Raw genomic sequence first — 17,203 nt, 5'->3', positions numbered from 1 at the left:
AATTATAAAGAGGGGCCCTCTGAAAATGCTTTTGTTAGGATTTCCTTCTTAAGGGATATTCTTGATTTTACTGTGAATAATAATTTTGCAGGTTCTGTTTCAACACTTGCACTTGATCGGATAATCAAAAATACGTGTGAAGTGAGTATATAGTATACACTATATACTTGCCTCAAAGATTTCTGGTAGTAGATGATAAAAATGGACTTTTATGCTTCAAGTACTCCTAGAGTTCATTAATATCATCCCTTCTAACACAGCATTTAAAAGAAGTAATTTCAAGGATAGACAGAAATTCCTCCAACATTTTAAAACAGGGAACGTGGAGAGTTTAGATATGACTTCTGTGATGAATATAGCAAATTCATTTTGAAGCTATGGTGAAAATGGAGCCATTTTGCCACCGTTGCAGCTCATATTAGTGGCATGCCAAGGAATGAAGACATGATCAGAGGAGGGAAATGCTCTGCCAATGTCTGCCTCTTCTATGCCAGAGCATGGGGAGAAGGGAAAGGTGGTGGGCAGTGCCAACTTTCCATACCAGCTGGAGAGCCGGTGAAAGGCATTGTTTCTCTCAGCTCCTGTCAGCCCTTGTAGTAGCTGATCTGTATGACCATCCCACTATTTCAAAATAGAATTAGGCTATCTCGCCAGACACACTAGTGGCCTAAATGCTGATTTCTTACAGTGAAAATAAAGCTTAGTCTGAAATGTATTGAAATGTTAATCTGTCATTTTATCTTAAACATAAACCAGTCTGTCTGTTTTTAAATTATATGACAGACTATCATTTTCTATACAGTAACATTGATGTTTTATTTAAACCTGTATGCCGTAGCCAAAGAAATAGGCCACAGACACTGGGTTATTAAAATTAATTACATTTTTTTCCCTTCATTCCACACCACATTTAACTTATGTCCCAAGCTAAACATGTGAAATCATTCCTTCTTAGCAGCATCCTCTACAGTGACTCCCTTCATTCCCATATAAAAAAGAGGCCATCAGTATTCCACTCACACTGCTGATGGTCAGAACACTAGTTCACAGAGCTTCACTGTCTTTTTCTCTGTCAATGCTCCCTCTGAGTACACTTTTCTTTGGCCATCACTACCAAACTTTGGCCAGATTTAAACAGACATCACCTTTCATAAGTGTAAACTACCACCCTCTCTTGGCCATGTCGGGGAGTTCAGCTGTTCATATTCATATACCTACTGAAATATAATTACTGGGGTCATGCAATCAGTCACAGAGAGTTCTGCAGTCAGAAATGCAATTCTAAATGGTATATATAAACATGATATGTACACATATCAGTACTTTATTTTGTGCTATTTTTTTAACCTAAATTTTCATTTCTACCGTGTACATTAAACAGTTAAAGTAGATAAAAGGATAAATCTACACAGTCAAAAAGTCAGTGGTTTTGGATCCTGGTTTAGCTCAGTGCATTGAGCGGGTGCCCATGGGCCTGGGTTCGAGACCGACCTGTGGCCCTTTGCCTCTTGTCTTCCCCCTTTTCTCTCTGACCCCGCTTTCCTGTCATTTCTTCACTGAATCTAACAATAAAGTTGATAAAGACCCAAAAAAAAGGCAGTGGTTTTTATTAAGGGTTCGGTTGTGGTTTTACAAGCTTCTGACTCTGCTTTGGTATTTAAATTAAAATCGTAAATGCTGGTTGAAATTTACGTTGCATTAAAATATCCCCCCCTTCCTTGTCCCTTTAGGTCCAACTGGCTGAAGCCGTGCTGTGGGCATCGAGTGGCCCTGTGGCAGGTCTGTCTGCTCAGTGCTGGCTTCAATTGCATCCTGGTGGCCTGCGTTATCCTGGTGGTGCTTTTCCTGTCTTTGGAGCTGCTCATAGACACCAAACTCTTACAATGTAAACAGTGTGCTTTTATTTGTCCCGTTTTAGCCGGTACTATTATGTAAGGAAAAATCTGCTGAGCATGCATATTCTTATCCATTAATACACAGTGTGACGTTCATAAAACACTTGGGAGGCATATAGTAGCAGCTCCACTGGAGCAGTGGGGAGTTAAACAGTTTAGTGTCCTCGAGAATTAAACACTGATGCTGTGTCTGCACTGTGCCCTACCTTCTGCTAGGATCACATTAAGGAAATATAGTTTCAGAAATATATAAGGTGTGCCATTATTTTTTTTCATTATTGTTTACACTGGACTTTCTCTATACATCAACCTGGGCAGTCATCGCTGCTTTGCAGCCTAAATGTCTTTAAAGGGAACCCTTTTAAGGTCAAGCAGAAGTATAAGTAATGTAAATAATGCATTTAAAGAAGCTGAAACTATCTTCACTTTACTGAGCTTCAAAAGAAAAGGGCTTCTTCCATATTACTATAAACAGCTATGATATTATAATAGGAGTTATTTTTCTACAGAATAAGTACCTGTACCAGATACTTGATATTTTTACTTATATTGAACTTTCGCTTGTTGTATCTGTGCTTTTGATCAAATAAAGCCTCTCAATATATCTTCCAATAATGCCATTATGAAAATACATGCTGCTGTTTACAAAGACCTAATTTTCCATTAAAATAAATGCATATGACTTAGATTGTGTTTACAGTCATGGTCACATATTGTAGAGTTTACAGTTACACAATACGTGCAACTCCGAAATCTGGCTCTTATACTATTTCACCTCAGTATGTATAGTAATTTATTTAAAAAAAAACAAACAAAAACAACAAAAATAACCCCTGTAAAGATCCATTACATTTATTGTAGGTGCCATTGAAACTATTAGTAATTTTCTGTTGAACTTCTTGTGATAATGTCCACATTTAACTGTATTTTGTGCGCATTTTTGCTGTTTGTGTAGTCCTACTACACAAACAACTTGTGGAGCTGGACAATAAATGGTTATGATGGAGAGTGATGGATAGAGGTGATAATGAACCAAGATTCTTGTCAGTGGCAGCAGGCAGCCATCCTCATCGATTACTGGCCAGCGTCCAGCTCTGTTGATACTCGAGTCTCGCTGTGGGGACTGCAGGACTCTAGTCACTTTAGATCTATTGTAATCTAGTTCTCAAGTCCACTACCTGCCCCACAAGAGAAATAGCAGATGGGCAATAACATGGGATTGGGCAAGAGAGTGCAGAAACATATTAGTAGTATAGGAAGTGGGTATGCTGGTAGCACAGTGAGTTAATGGATGGACATGATTACACCAATTAGTTTTCTTACACTGTGCACCTTAAGGACAGTGCAAATAAACATTTATTCTGTTTCCTCTCTAAATAGTTTCCAATGCGTTCCAATTTGCCAGCATTATCCACTGGATCAGCCTTATCATTCTGTCACTCTTCTTCTCAGAGGTAAGATCTGTATATTATTCTCAATTACGTCACATTTTGGTTCCATCATTAACATAATCTCTTTTACTTTCCGAAATCTTTGCTCTTGGGCCAACGTAATAATCACAGAACGTTTAAATTGCAAAGATTCACTAAGATCTCACTTTTCTTGTTCATTTGCAATTAAATTAAACCAGCTAAACTATGTAACACCTCCATATCTGCAAACCAGGTTCAAACCTAAGGGAACTAGAGTAGGTAGTTGCTACCATTTATATTCCAATATTGTCTAGTCTTGATTAAGCTATAGCTTAAAAATGCTACCTGGAAGCAGAATCAGAATTAAATTTAAGCCATTGTTTGATAAAGTAATGTCTTTTCATTACTTTGTGATTATGAAAATAACATAAAGAGGAGAATATGGCCTAGAGGCCTCCACTCCAGTGCAAACCAATTACCCTGACAGCCTCAGCCCCAATGCCCTAACCCAAACTTTAATTACCGGTGAGCCAGCATGAGCAATAATTAAAGCTGAGCTTACAGAGCAGTGGGGATGGGGTTACAGTGATGTGATCCATGCACACAGGGCACCCACTGGCATCACAGAAGAAGAGGTGCACCAGCCAGTCCCCCTGCACCAATCAGAAAACACAATTCTTACATGTGGGCGGAGCAGCTGCTCGTCTCACCTGATACCAGCATTATTGTCTAACATGTGCTCCAGATGATGGATTAGCAGGACCACCTCTAGCTAATTAGAGTGTAAATCAATGTCCCTGCTTAACAGTGTACTGCAGCTAGCCACATTTTCCAGAGCATAAGTAGAATTTGATATGTGTGTATGTGTTTTCGCAAATTTCATGCCATATTTCCATCAACAGAAATAATTATGCAATAACAGATTTACCACAGAGTATTATCAGTGGAAGGTATCATGTAGAAGTGCAGTAACTAAATACCTCCACTGAGATATTTAATGTAAATGTAATTTATATATTTATTTTTGGATACTTTTCTATTAAGAAGAAAATACTTTCTTTCCCATATATTAGAAAATTAGCAATTTTTGGATGTAAACATGACTTAAAGGAGTCTTTCACATCTATCAGCTTGCTGCCTCAATTATTCATTTCAAAATATCCCTTTATCTCTCTGTGTGCCTCAGACTGTCTTCAGAATTGTTGTTCTTGGGATCTGGGACTACATAGAAAACAAAGTTGAGGTTAGTACTGCTATACCGACAAATCTTCATGTCAGATTTTAGTATATTATGTTTAATTCAGTTTAATCTGAATATTTATTTTTAACGTTTTCTATTTTTATTATTTTTAATTTAGCCTCCGGTTCTTGCATGGTATGACCATACTGACCTTTCCCACTTAAACACTCTTATTGACCTTCTTGATGAAGGTTGATGGAAAGATTGTATAATTAATAACATCAAGGTAAACATGACATTTCTACATGCTAAAAACTCACTAGCTGGAGGTTAACAGAAACACTGGAAACATTTGAAAATAGCTGGTTGTGCCCAAGGTAAGAAAACTATACCAACCATACAAAAATAAATGAGATATAAAAAGGTTGTTAGCAGCACTGACTCATGCTTATGTGACAACTTTTGAACCTTTTGACAGGGCCACAGCCTGCTATCTGTTTTCACCAGTAGTGCTAAGCTGTGTCAGCCAGTTTCTGGTAGACAGATGAGAAGTACGATCAGAACGTTAAATTAAATACATTAAAAACGAAAAATTGATAGCGTGTGGTTATTCTCTTTAATGCAATCTTCTTGTGGAGCAATGCGTCATTTGCGACAGATCAAAATATAGCATCCTTTGCTATTACTAATCTCTCACTGGATGCCCTATTCCAGTTATTTGCTGTCGTGTGTTTGCAGCTGCTGGTATTCCTGCATTAAAATCGATAACCTTTAACTCAATTTAAATTTTTGGGAAAAAAAGGAGTCACAGGGAATTGGTTTTAGTGAATAAAGTGGGTGATATACAATGATTATGTTGGTGTGTCCCAAAAAATTGGGTGCCCTTTATTGCAATCTTACTGAACTTAATGCTGGCAGTATGACACTGGAGGAGGAGTTCATGGGGCACAATTCCATTAATTTTGAAGAAAATGAAGTGCACATTTCTGGCTGTTCTGGGACTTTTTTCATTGAAATCTGCAGCTTCCACATTACACTGAAGGTAGTTTGTTGGAGCCACAGTTTCCTTTCTGTTTGTTTGTTGAGGTCCATGGTGAAAATGCAAGTGCACTGAAAGTAGTTAGAAGTGACTTACGGGGAGCGATCTAAAAGTAGTCGAGAGTCGTAAGAGGTCGCTTTAAGGCATGGTATTTTTATTTTTGTTTGTGATCGCATCTGTTCATGTCAACTGAACCTCAGATAGAATTCAATTAGGTAAATAAGGACTTTACCAAAATGTTAAAATATTCCTCTGAAGCAAAAAACTACATACATCCATGAATAAAATCCACATATAAATATTATATTTGAGTCTCGCTAAATCAAGACCATAGAACTGGGGTCAGGGGTTGAGGGTTAACGGAATGGAGTTATGGCTCGTACGCTGAACTTGTTTTAATTCTGTATTTACTTTTGTCCCAAAAAGGTGTTTGATGGTGCAGTTATTGTGCTGTCCCTGGCCCCAATGGTGGCATCCACAGTGGCCAATGGGCCCAGCAGCCCCTGGGACGCCATCAGCCTCATCATCACACTACGCATTTGGAGGGTCAAGAGGATCATTGATGGTAAGGCAGACAAAAACTCTTTTTCCATCAAAATCCAGACTCAATTTCCAGAAATTTGAAAGTGACACATAAAATTCACACAGCATGCCAGTGGTCTTCTTCTTTTTTTTTTTCAAAGGGGTCACACAGATGCAGCTAAGTGACCCCATTCTTTCCATGATTATACAAATTATTTGTGATTCAGAACAATACAGCTATTGATCATTCCTCAGAGTAAATTGCTTCCACTCTGCTACTCTAACTTGTATTGATTGCAAGCGTCTAGCTAAGTAGATTCACAGAAGCCATAATGAATATAGTGGTTGTTCTCTCCTATGCTAATATAGACTGGTTCGATATCCGCTCAGAGGTCACCCTCATGACGGATCTCTGAATGCATACAGGATGAGGTGCATGCAGAGCACATAGGAATTCAGTGTACAGTTCGTCCACGTCCAGTATTTTAATGTAAATATGTGTCTGTTGTTTTCTACAAAGCTTTAATACAGAGTTTAGGGAAACACACACCCACACATTCTATTTCTTTTTTTTTTTGTTAACATTAACGTGCAGCTGCTCACGTGATTTCTAGGGAGGGAACATGTGATTTTCCTGGCGCACCTCAAACTACTAGGGAAAAAAAGTGAACACAACCCAAAAAATATAAAGTTAAAGGACTGGCTCAGTTATCACATGACAGTCATCAAATCTTTGGAAAAAAGAGTTTGAGATATAAAGTGGCAAAGTTTGTGCAAGAGTGAATTTCACCACAATTTGTCATGATCATCAGGTAATGTTAATCTCTCAAACTTTGAAATTAGTTCTCTAGAAACAAAACAACCAAAAAACAGAAAAAAATCTCCATCATTATCAGTTTGACTCACCAGCGCTTGAACACTGCTTAACAATGAACCAGGAAGGTTAAGTTGCTATTTTTTCATGCTGAATGTAAGCTAGAGGTTGGTCTAAATCACTGAATATGAATTATCTATACTTTATTATAAATGCCTAATAAGATGTTTTTGATTTTCTGCATTGACCTCTGATACCAAAATTTGTAGTACAGATAAACGTCTGTAAAATACAAATCCAACAAGCTATTATGCAACACCTTGAGCAAAGCATATGTATATAGTGTGTACATAATATATAATGAAATGTAATTAAAAAAAAGAAATGTAACTTTTGGGTGTAGCAGATTGGAGAGAGAGTTGATTTTATGGCTTCAATACACAAGGGATCTGTGAAACATGTGAGTGGAGAAAGTGCAGCAAGGAATCTGTGAGGATTGTGGATGTTTTCATGCACTGATTGTGTTAAAATGCACTTATTCTACATCATGTAACCTGACATACAGTCTAGAAAAGTCTAGAAAATGTGTTTATTTTTCATGCATTCACCAATTCCATGCAAGGCACTGGCCTGCCTTTAGGTTCAGTGCCTGGGACACTGGGACAGAGGCCAGGGCAATCAAACCACCACCAACACTGGACTCTGAGAAGTTGTTGGATTAATTGTGGTGTGAATTACACTGTTGTGCAAGTGCTGGCAGAAACTGTCACCACAGCTGTGGCACACACATGCACGCACAGACACTATAATCACATAACCAACCCTGCTAAACTTGTAAATGCACAGTGCCACACAAATGTATTGCATTGTGTAGCTAAATAATTGAAGCTCTGATTGAGCTTTTCATGCTGGTTTGATTTCTGACTGAACTGACCCCATCTAATGTCTTCTCCTGTTTGATGTGTGTGCGCGTGCGCAACATTACTATAAATAGATACAAGGAGCATGTGGCAATGGCTGTGTGCTTTGCTCAGCTACTCTCTGTAGCAAAAGGCCTAGTTTCATTGTCATCTCAGCATGTTCAGAAAAATCCTAGTGTGTCCTTGTGACTAGGACCCATAGAATTAATGATTATATTTGACAAGTTTATGCCACTCATTGCAGGATACGCAGCATTAGCATGTGTGATATCATGTGGCAGACTTACAAATGTGACAAAAAAAGGTGTAAAAGACTGATTGTCTTCCAACTGTGTTGACAGCAGCAGTCCACAATTATTCTCACCATTCTTTTTTTAGGTTCCTTCATGTCCTACTCCACAAAGTGTGTCATGTATAAATAAAATACAAATTATAGGAAGAGCTGTTACTGACTGACAGAAAAGCAAGAGTTATTAAAGGTCAAATAAAGTATTCTAGCAACACTCCAGCAATAAACTCTTATTAGATGAAGATGAAGTAGAAGGTGATCGTCTGCTGGCCATGCAAAAGTACACATTCAGAAAATTCTATCAGAAAAACATTGAAACATACCACACATGCCACAATAGCAGCATTTATTTAAAGAATCTTAAAGCTTCACATTTCTGTTTTTATCACATTAAGTGATATCAGCATGCAAACAGACTGAGTATTCATGTCTGTGACATTTTTACAATATATGTGCGCTTGATTCATTTTCTAATTACTGCTCACTGTTCTGCTCAGGATAAGTTGGAGAAGGGTAGATTGATGCAAGACATTAACCACAAGTGTCTGAATGTCAGGCCAAAATACCTGTGTTTTTTGGTGTTCTTTGAAGACCCTCGCATCTAAAGTGGTTTCCAGGACCACAATGGAGTTGTGTCTTCACTTTAAGGTGCTGTTTTTGTAAAGGTCCAGTGACATGTTTGCACTGAATATAGGCTGAGAATGTACTTACACTTTATGACTCATTAAGTCAGATCAAAATCTTTTGCATCTAGTTTCATTCTTTAGTATTCAGTATAGTGTTACTAATTGCATTAATAAAGGTTGTGTGTGTGATGACAGAGTTCTTAGGAACAAATGACACAGGGTCAAGAAATATCTCTGCCCTCTGACCTTGATGTGCTTGATGTAAATTGCCTTAACTAACTGAACCAGCTCTGTTACCTGTGACACTTTTGTTAGTAAGTCTTAATGCCTCTTTATACATTACAAATATTTTCAGCCCATTCTCGTTCTCACCCTTCTCTCCAATTTTAGCGTATGTGTTACAAGTCAAAGTTGAAATGGAACTGGAGATCCAGCAGTGTGAGAAGACCAAGGCTGTGAGAGAGGAGCAGCTGGAGCGTCTCACTCAGATTTGTCAGGAGCAGGCTGTGAGTACCAACACATCTGAGATTTACTTTGCATTACTTACTTTTAATTGATGTGGAAAGGTTTTCTAATGGCGACTTTACAGTACAAAACTTTGATGGTCTCATTTTCTGTAGTAGTGCCTGTGTAAAACTCGAAGGACATTAACTGACAAGAATAGAGCTTTAAAAGCACCTTGGATGCAGGCACAATAATTTGTGTTGGCTAATAGCGCATGTAGTCATACTGCATTGTATTGCAATGAAGAACATTTATTTTAACTTTAGACGCCATGGATCTAGCTGTCCTTATTAAACTCTTTACTGCACTAAAGGACTGATTAAGGATACACGTTGTTCTTGGTCACATAAGCGACTGTAAGTTGATCTCTCACCAGAAGAGGGCAGCAAAACATCACAAACATGTTTCCTGCTTACCTGATTCGGATCAGCAGAAGAAAATGGAAACACACTCTGACACTCCCACAATTATGATGAAGACAGTTACCAAATTCTGGTTCTTTAAAAAAAAGGAGACAGTATTTCACAGTATCTGTATAAAAAATGTTTGCTTGTTTCTACTTTTGTGTATTCCAGAAACATGCTTTCTTTTCCTGTTTTTTCTCTTATTCCTGCACCACCTCATCCTTCCCTGTCCTCTCTCTTCCCTTTCTTCTATTTTGTTTTTGTCTCGTTTTGCTGTTCTCCAAATTTTTTATCGGGCTTCAATTTTCACGTTCCTGCACTTTCTCAAACTACTTGCTCACCCTTTTCTACAACCCCCTGTGACTTTCCATATTTATTTGTGTTTTTCCTCTTCATATTTATTCTTAAGTTTGAGATCAGGCAACTGAGGGCACATCTGGCCCAGCAGGACCTGGACCTTGCAGCAGAGCGTGAAGCAGCCATGCAGATCCACCATGTTTGGGACAAACAGGGCAGGAATTTTCAGGTTGTGGAAGGTTTGCCTCCTGGGGAGTCTGACGATGAGGGTGGTCAGAGAAACCCCAGGGAGCCACATGTCACTTCAGGTATAGTATAGCTTTTAAAACTGAGCTTATATCAACTGAAGGGTGTTTGAATTGGTTATAAAAGATAAATTAAAAAACTGAAAATGACTGAATCAAAGACTAAAATCTGTAACTTCAAAAAATAGCACAGTGGTTAGCACTGTTGCTTCATAGCAAAAAGATCTGAAATCACAGGCTGGCTGGTGAATTTTTGTGTGGACCTTGTTCTCCCCGTGCCAGCATGGCTCTGGCTTCTTCCCACAGTCCAAAGATATGTATATTAGGATAATTGGGACTTCTAAATTGGCTTTAGGTATGAATGCTAGTGTCAATGGTTGTATCTTCATCTGCCCTGCAACAGACTGGTGAACATTCCATGCTGTGTAGTCAAATGTTTGTGCATGCTGGAGGTATTTTCCCTCTTTGTTTTGATCAGTTTTGAGGGTCATTACTCGAAAAAAGTAAAATAAAGTAAAATAAAGTAAAAAAAATTGTTATGCATATTATAAAGAACACTCCTCTTAAAGTTGTGCAGTATGTTACTTAATTACACCCAAGAGAAAGACTTACGTTAACGTTACTTTCATCTTATTCTGTAAAATGACCTGAAACTCATTGTCTTATAATTATCAATTAACAATATAAACCTTTAGCACTCACCAAGCTTTAAAATCACTCTGGGTTCTTGGCTAGCTTAGAGTTAGCACGCTGCGCTTGTGAAGATCTGAAGTTGTGTTAACAGTATGATGCAGTTGTTTTTGTCCTGGAGCAGTCTCCACTTTACCATCATTCTCTCATACTTTTGTGCAATAAAATTAAAAGTAATGTCCATTCCATGCTGTAGACTGCTCCAATATTTTTCATCTCTGACTACGAACTGAAATCAGCTGATCGTTGCGAGAATGCAAGAACCGATAAGTGGGATCAATAGGCAGGCAGACTAACGATTCCAAGGAATTGGACTGCTGGGAACCAGTTCTCTACAAAAACCAGTTCTTGATTCTCATCCATGCTTAGACTCTGAACTGGACATGCATGGATGGATGAATGGATTGATTGGTTATATACCCTACCAGGTGCAAATTTTGTTTGAGGAAACAGTGTAACAAACCAGAAGAGAGGTGCAACATAAAGTATGTACATAATTATATGGAACAAAAAGTCTGTTACACGGTAGCATCAGGTGAACTGAATGCCAGAGCAGTGTACACTTAATCTGGAGCAGTACCCCTGGAGCATCTTTGAGGCCAAGCTCTTAGCCCTTCCATGCTCACATGCAATACCCATCTGACCGCAGGCGCTCTGGGATCAATGCGGGGGCAAAAAAGCTTTTAGCATCTGGTGAATCCTGGAGAAAACAAGTATGTTCACTGACACTACGTCAGGTTGCATGGCTTCTGTCATGCCCCAACTATCTCTCTTACTGCCCCCCTCATGGCAAGGCCAGCGGAGCAATCCCAAACTGACTGGGCTGTTTCAGGTACAGAGTGTTCTGTGCATTGGGCCTTGTTAGTAGGGAGTCGGCTCCTGTCAACATCTGTTCCCCTTCACCTGCAAACCACAATAGGGCACCAAGAGGCTCCATGGTGGCCACAATATTACCCCGAGGGCATAGTGGGAAATCTGGCACACAGAAACAAGTGGGGCTTTTTACAGAAACATGGTCACTGGGATGAGCACTTAGACCACAAAGCTCAAGTCAAGTCAGGTGAACTCAATTCAAGCTTATTTGTTTTACACACAATGTTTCAGCTGGCTTCTCACCCTCCACATGGAGAGCCATTAAACCTCCAAGCGCTCATAAAAGGCAAGAATAAGCTATATATCAGGAGTGTGATGATTTTGACACCTACATGTACTCTGAATGCTGCAATAGTACAGAAACAGTAAAACAAAAGGTGGATCAACATTCTTGATTGTAGTGAGCATTTTTAAAAAACCCTACTGTGACTATTAAAAGAAATGCTTAAGTTAGATATTACACTAAAAGAGCACAGGTCTTTCTATTTCAAACCCAATTTTGTTACCTAATCTTAACCAAACCGAGACTGAAAGACAAACATTCAAAGAATAAGTCTAATGCAGTTTCATTCACTACATGTCCTTCCTTATAAAGACCTGCCTTAATTTCAGGATGAAATGCATGAAGGCATATTTTTTCCTATCATAGGATAGGTGGGCATCTTGTGGTCGAGTTGAGTATTGCAAAAAAAAAACTGAAAATGGGTAGAAATGGGAACAAAATGACACACAAGCTGGAAAAACCTTTACTCAACTCTTCTTAAGTCAAGAACTTATAACGTTACAATTCAGTTTTTGCCTCCCAGGGTTACCATAAGGTTACAATAAGAGGCTGGCGAGCATTACAAACAAATTGATATCAGTGATGACATTAGATAAAAACTCATGGGATCACCATATAGTATTGTACATTGTATAGAGAGACCACTAATGTCTCTAAAGAATTTTGAGCACAAAAAATGCACAAAATATCAGATATTCTGTTGTTGAGTCCAGATGACAGACTGACACTTTTAAATTCTTCTTGTACTTCTTTCGGGTGTTCTGCTTTGGGGTCACTGGAGCAGCTCATCTGCTTCCATCTCAGTCTTTCCCTAGCATCCTCTTCTGTCACACCAACCCTCTGGATGTTCTCCGTCACTGCATCCTTGAATCTTCTCAGTGGTCTTCGACTGATCTTCGCCGTCCTTTGTCTGTTATATACACTTTATTTAGCCTTACCTCTCTGACTTTGTCTTTAATGCAATCAACCTAAGCTGTCCCTCTAATGACACTTTTAGTTAGCGTGGCTAAAAGGTCTCTATAGACAGGTGTTGGACACTAACTCTTCAGAAACATTGTGTTATAAAATCAAAAGTCATATGTTCCAAATCTAAAGTTATCTTTAATTTTTATATGTCACCATTAGTTTCCATAATTGTTCTGTTTCCCAGGATCTGTCCCAACTATTTCACCTGTGGTTTATTGCTTGGTGTGCTAAAATAATTTTATAGTTGTAGTTTGAACTAAAAGAACCTCGGCATGTCACCTCTCCTTTTCCACAGAGATGACGACTTGGTAACTTGACTGTCACAGAAAGAAGAGGAGAGTCTTTATGTATGCTGGACTGCGCATTCTTTTTTCTTAAGACTCATGTGTTATTAATTGTGGAGTGATTGTCTCAGCCTTGTTTTAGTGAGTGCAATGCTTCCTCTCCAGGGGTGGCTCAGGGATTAATATTTTAGACTGAAAAATAAATGAAATTACCCATCAGAGTCTGCAGCATGTCCCGCGGGACAGGGGCTAGCACTCAGGGTACTCTGGGTTCGCACTCAGCCAGCGGACAGTGAGCTTAAGACCAATCAAGCGAACAGAAGAGCACAGCAGATCACAGTTATTCACCATGCACACTGAGGCAGGCTAGACTGGAGGGCTCAGAGCCTGAACAAAGAGCTCCTAGACTCTCTCACTCTCCCCCATTTCTCTAATCCCTGAAACCAACCCCACCCTGTCTCTGTCCCAGTTTATTCCTAGTACACTAAGGTTTGGCTAATGCACAAATGTAGCAGTGCGTGATCCAGGCCACTTGTCTATAAAGCACCTGTGGCCTGGGGCAGAAGTCATCTCTGTCAATATTCTGTTGTAAACATACAAGATATTTTCCATTTGGACTAGTTTGCACTATGAACATTGACATGGACCAAGGTTTGGACAAATAGGTGTGTAATCCAAACCCAGTGACTTACACATGATTATTAGGATGTGTCCGTTAAAGTATATTTAATCCTAATCTCACACTACTGTAAGATAATTATACTTTTGATTCCATTTTATATTCATAATAGTTAAAAAGTGTTTACAGTACTGTTAGTAACAACAGTAATTAGATTTGTTTAGTTTGTTTAGTTATCATGTCAACTATACATGAGAGGATACAAAACACTGTATGACAGGCAAGAAAAACTGGGCCTGGCATCTTTTAGCAAATAGATTATATATACTTGCCCTAACATATACTGGACGTGTCCATGCCCCAGCATCCAATTGGTTGGTTTAGTGCTATGCAGAGGTTTGCAGACACACATGCACATGCTGTAGTTGTGATATACATTCACTGGCATTTCATTCGCCTGTTTGTGACATAGATTTAATAAGGTGTTGGAAACATTTCTCGGAAATGTTTTTCCATAGGGATATGACAGCATCACATAGTTAACCATCCACGATGTGAATCTCCTGTTGCACAGCAAGCCAAAGAAACAAATAAAGAGGATGGTTAAAAAGTACGGATGAGTGGAAGTAAGAATGCAACCAGAAAAATTGATTCTGAAAAAAATATTCATGCATGTTTCAGTATTTTAATTTAGAAATCAGCTGAAACAAAAATAACTGTCATTGTTTTATTCTCTATTTTTAACTCAGATCCAGTTGTACGTGATGACATGAACAACTACATCAGCCAATATTACAGTGAAGCAAGCAGCGGTAAGTGACAGTAGCAAATAAAAAAAGCCATATTTGTATGGATGTCTTTATCTGCATATACTTTTTCTAAACACGTGTCTGTCAAGATGCTGGGGCTTCTGGCTTAGGTGCACGGGTCATCACAACAGCAGCCATTGACGTTCACCTACCCACCAGTACAAACGTCATCCAGTCAAATCCTATGCTTGCTATGGAGCGGGTGGGCAGCGCTGTAAGTGATGCCTCCACCAGCATATCACGGTCCAGTGGCAGCCTCACAGCCCGCCCCCACAGCCTGAGTAGCCATACTCCGGGTTCATCAATGACAGACTGCAGCAGCAGCGCAGCTCAGGACTTCAGTCTGAGCTACAGCTCCCATCGCTGCTGCCCCCCTTCCTTCTCAGGCCAGGACCCCTGCAAGGACCCCAGCATGGTGGTGCAGGAGCTACTCTCCTCCCTCTCTGAGGACTCCTGCCTTGCTCAAAAGGGCCTAGTAGTAGACCCTGTCAACCTCAAGCTTCCCAGTCCAACTGGCTCAGAAAATGCCAGCCCCGAACTGGACAACAGAATAAACATTTTCAATCGCAGGAACCAAGAGGAGAGACGGGGCCGGGGAAGGGGTTGTGTGCTGTTGCAGACCAAGCCACTGATCCACCTGCAGGGCAGCAGCACTGAGCCGTCACTGGAGGAGAAGTACCGGCTACTGGGACCAGCTGACTCACCTCTAGGGCATATGTCTGATACATAAGCAAGCGTTATTTACACAGGAACAGAAGCTTTTACTCTTTTTATTTTTTACTGCCATCCCATTTGGCATATATCTGAACTTTTGTGACAGATCAAACCTCATGAGAGGGACCACACAAGATTTGAAAATTGGATTCATCTGTTACTGAGTAAATCGAGACTTAGCCAATTCAGAGCAAGCTCAAGCCTTAGCTTCTAGCTAACAGCGATGCTCCTTGAGTTGTTGTTTTCAGCTGTCATTAGTAGAAATTAAAAATGATCATTTTTAGGCCCTTTGGCATCCTGTCTAACCTCCCCTGTTTCTCCTTAATAGATTTTTGAAATCCAAAAAACCCCAGATATAGCACAACAAAGACAATACCACCCTATCAAAGGGGCATGTGTTTTTGGACACATTCTTCATCAGGAATTCTCACTTTGAATAGGTCCTAAATGCACTGAACTTTACGTGAATTAAAACCAGCAAAGGGCCATTCAAGCCTATACTGAACAAAAACATAAATGCTGAGCAGTGTTGCCATCTTAGACACTGCTCTTGAGAATTTCAAGCAGTAAAAGGAGTGTTTTCTATTGCTTTTTGTTGTTGTTCTGTTTCTTTTCAGTTTTATTTTCAAGTTTAAACATTAATTATGCTGTTCTTTGTTTAAACAGCCACAGGGTAAATACTGTAAGACTGGCTAAACTATTGAAAAGCCAATTTTCTACCTTTGCCTTTTTGTCACCTGTTTGATTTAAAGACCATGGACCATCATCAAAATTTATTAAATAGCAGTTTTGTTTTCAGAAGTTGTTAGTAGGGTATATTTGTGTGGTTGAAATGAAACGGTAACTGACTGGGCTCTTCACATGGAACTAGACTGGAGTGCTTGTAGCATGAACCTTTAAAAGAAATGTGCCATAAACGGTGAGCAAATTCTTTGCACTTTAATGTTTACAGACACTTTTGTAAACTTCATATGGAGGAAGTCATTGCCAAATGAAGGTGTTGTCAATTGAATGAAAATAGCAAAAAATAAAAGATAGTATTTCTTTAACTGCTCTTAGATCACTGACTCTTGTGAATTTATGATGTTAAATGATTTAAAGGTGTACCAAAGATACTTCACCAGGATAAAACATAATTGAACCGTGTGATTACTCTTATCAAAGATGTTCTTTTCACACGCTTCTTGCTGCACACGCCACTGTCACGTTGTTTCATTAGCGTCATCTTCTTATTTGCATATGATTTTGAAAAATTTTAATTATTTAAGGTTATTAACATTGGACCTGTCACAACAACCACTAATTGGTGAAGTCACTGTAAGTGTGTCGTGAGAGGAGACATCCCCCCTAATTACCCTCCCGTATCATTAATTCAGAAGATAAACTGCTGTTACATTTTGTTGCTTGTCAAATGTTTACAAGTATCCAGAGAATGTTTTAATTGTTAATAACGATTATGGTTGTAGTTACACTATCGACACAAGTTTTCAGAGTTCAGTATTTAATTTGCAAAACGGACTTTGAGGATTGGTATTACTATTCTTTTTTAATTAATTCATAAATGAGACCGTATCTATCTATTACACATTACAATATATTATTACAATAATAAGATAATAAGGTTAATATCAGTTTTAATTTCTAAGAAATCTCGATCTTTCTCTCTTTTTGAAGAGCAAAGAATACAGAGTAACAAAACCACAGACCAGTCTTATGGACATAGATGGTAGAAAAGTGTTCATCTTAGACCAAATAAGTGTCGATGTAGTGAGTAGGGCGCATTCAAAATGTGAAATTTAGAAATAAATAGAATAACTT

General features: G+C 38.9%; 1 protein-coding gene across 1 annotated transcript in view; it reads left to right on the top strand.

Annotated features, from left to right (window-relative positions):
- LOC146639507 (transmembrane protein 266-like) overlaps window positions 1–15,401 on the top strand; it is a 50,461-nt gene extending 35,060 nt beyond the window's left edge. The window contains exons 3-10 of the mRNA XM_085351178.1: window positions 1,731–1,885; window positions 3,276–3,349; window positions 4,494–4,550; window positions 5,953–6,091; window positions 9,088–9,203; window positions 10,015–10,210; window positions 14,612–14,674; window positions 14,761–15,401. Coding sequence (XP_085207304.1) covers window positions 1,731–1,885; window positions 3,276–3,349; window positions 4,494–4,550; window positions 5,953–6,091; window positions 9,088–9,203; window positions 10,015–10,210; window positions 14,612–14,674; window positions 14,761–15,401 — 1,441 coding nt within the window. The remainder of the gene's footprint in view (window positions 1–1,730; window positions 1,886–3,275; window positions 3,350–4,493; window positions 4,551–5,952; window positions 6,092–9,087; window positions 9,204–10,014; window positions 10,211–14,611; window positions 14,675–14,760) is intronic.
- Window positions 15,402–17,203: the final 1,802 nt, after the last annotated feature.

Source organism: Diplotaxodon limnothrissa, linkage group LG1 (assembly GCF_057381915.1).
Source record: "Diplotaxodon limnothrissa isolate DT_005_m linkage group LG1, D_limnothrissa_male_GT1.1, whole genome shotgun sequence".
Classification (NCBI taxonomy): Eukaryota; Metazoa; Chordata; class Actinopteri; order Cichliformes; family Cichlidae; genus Diplotaxodon; species Diplotaxodon limnothrissa.
Note: the sequence above shows the minus strand (reverse complement) of the source record. Positions and strands in the feature narration are given on the sequence as shown.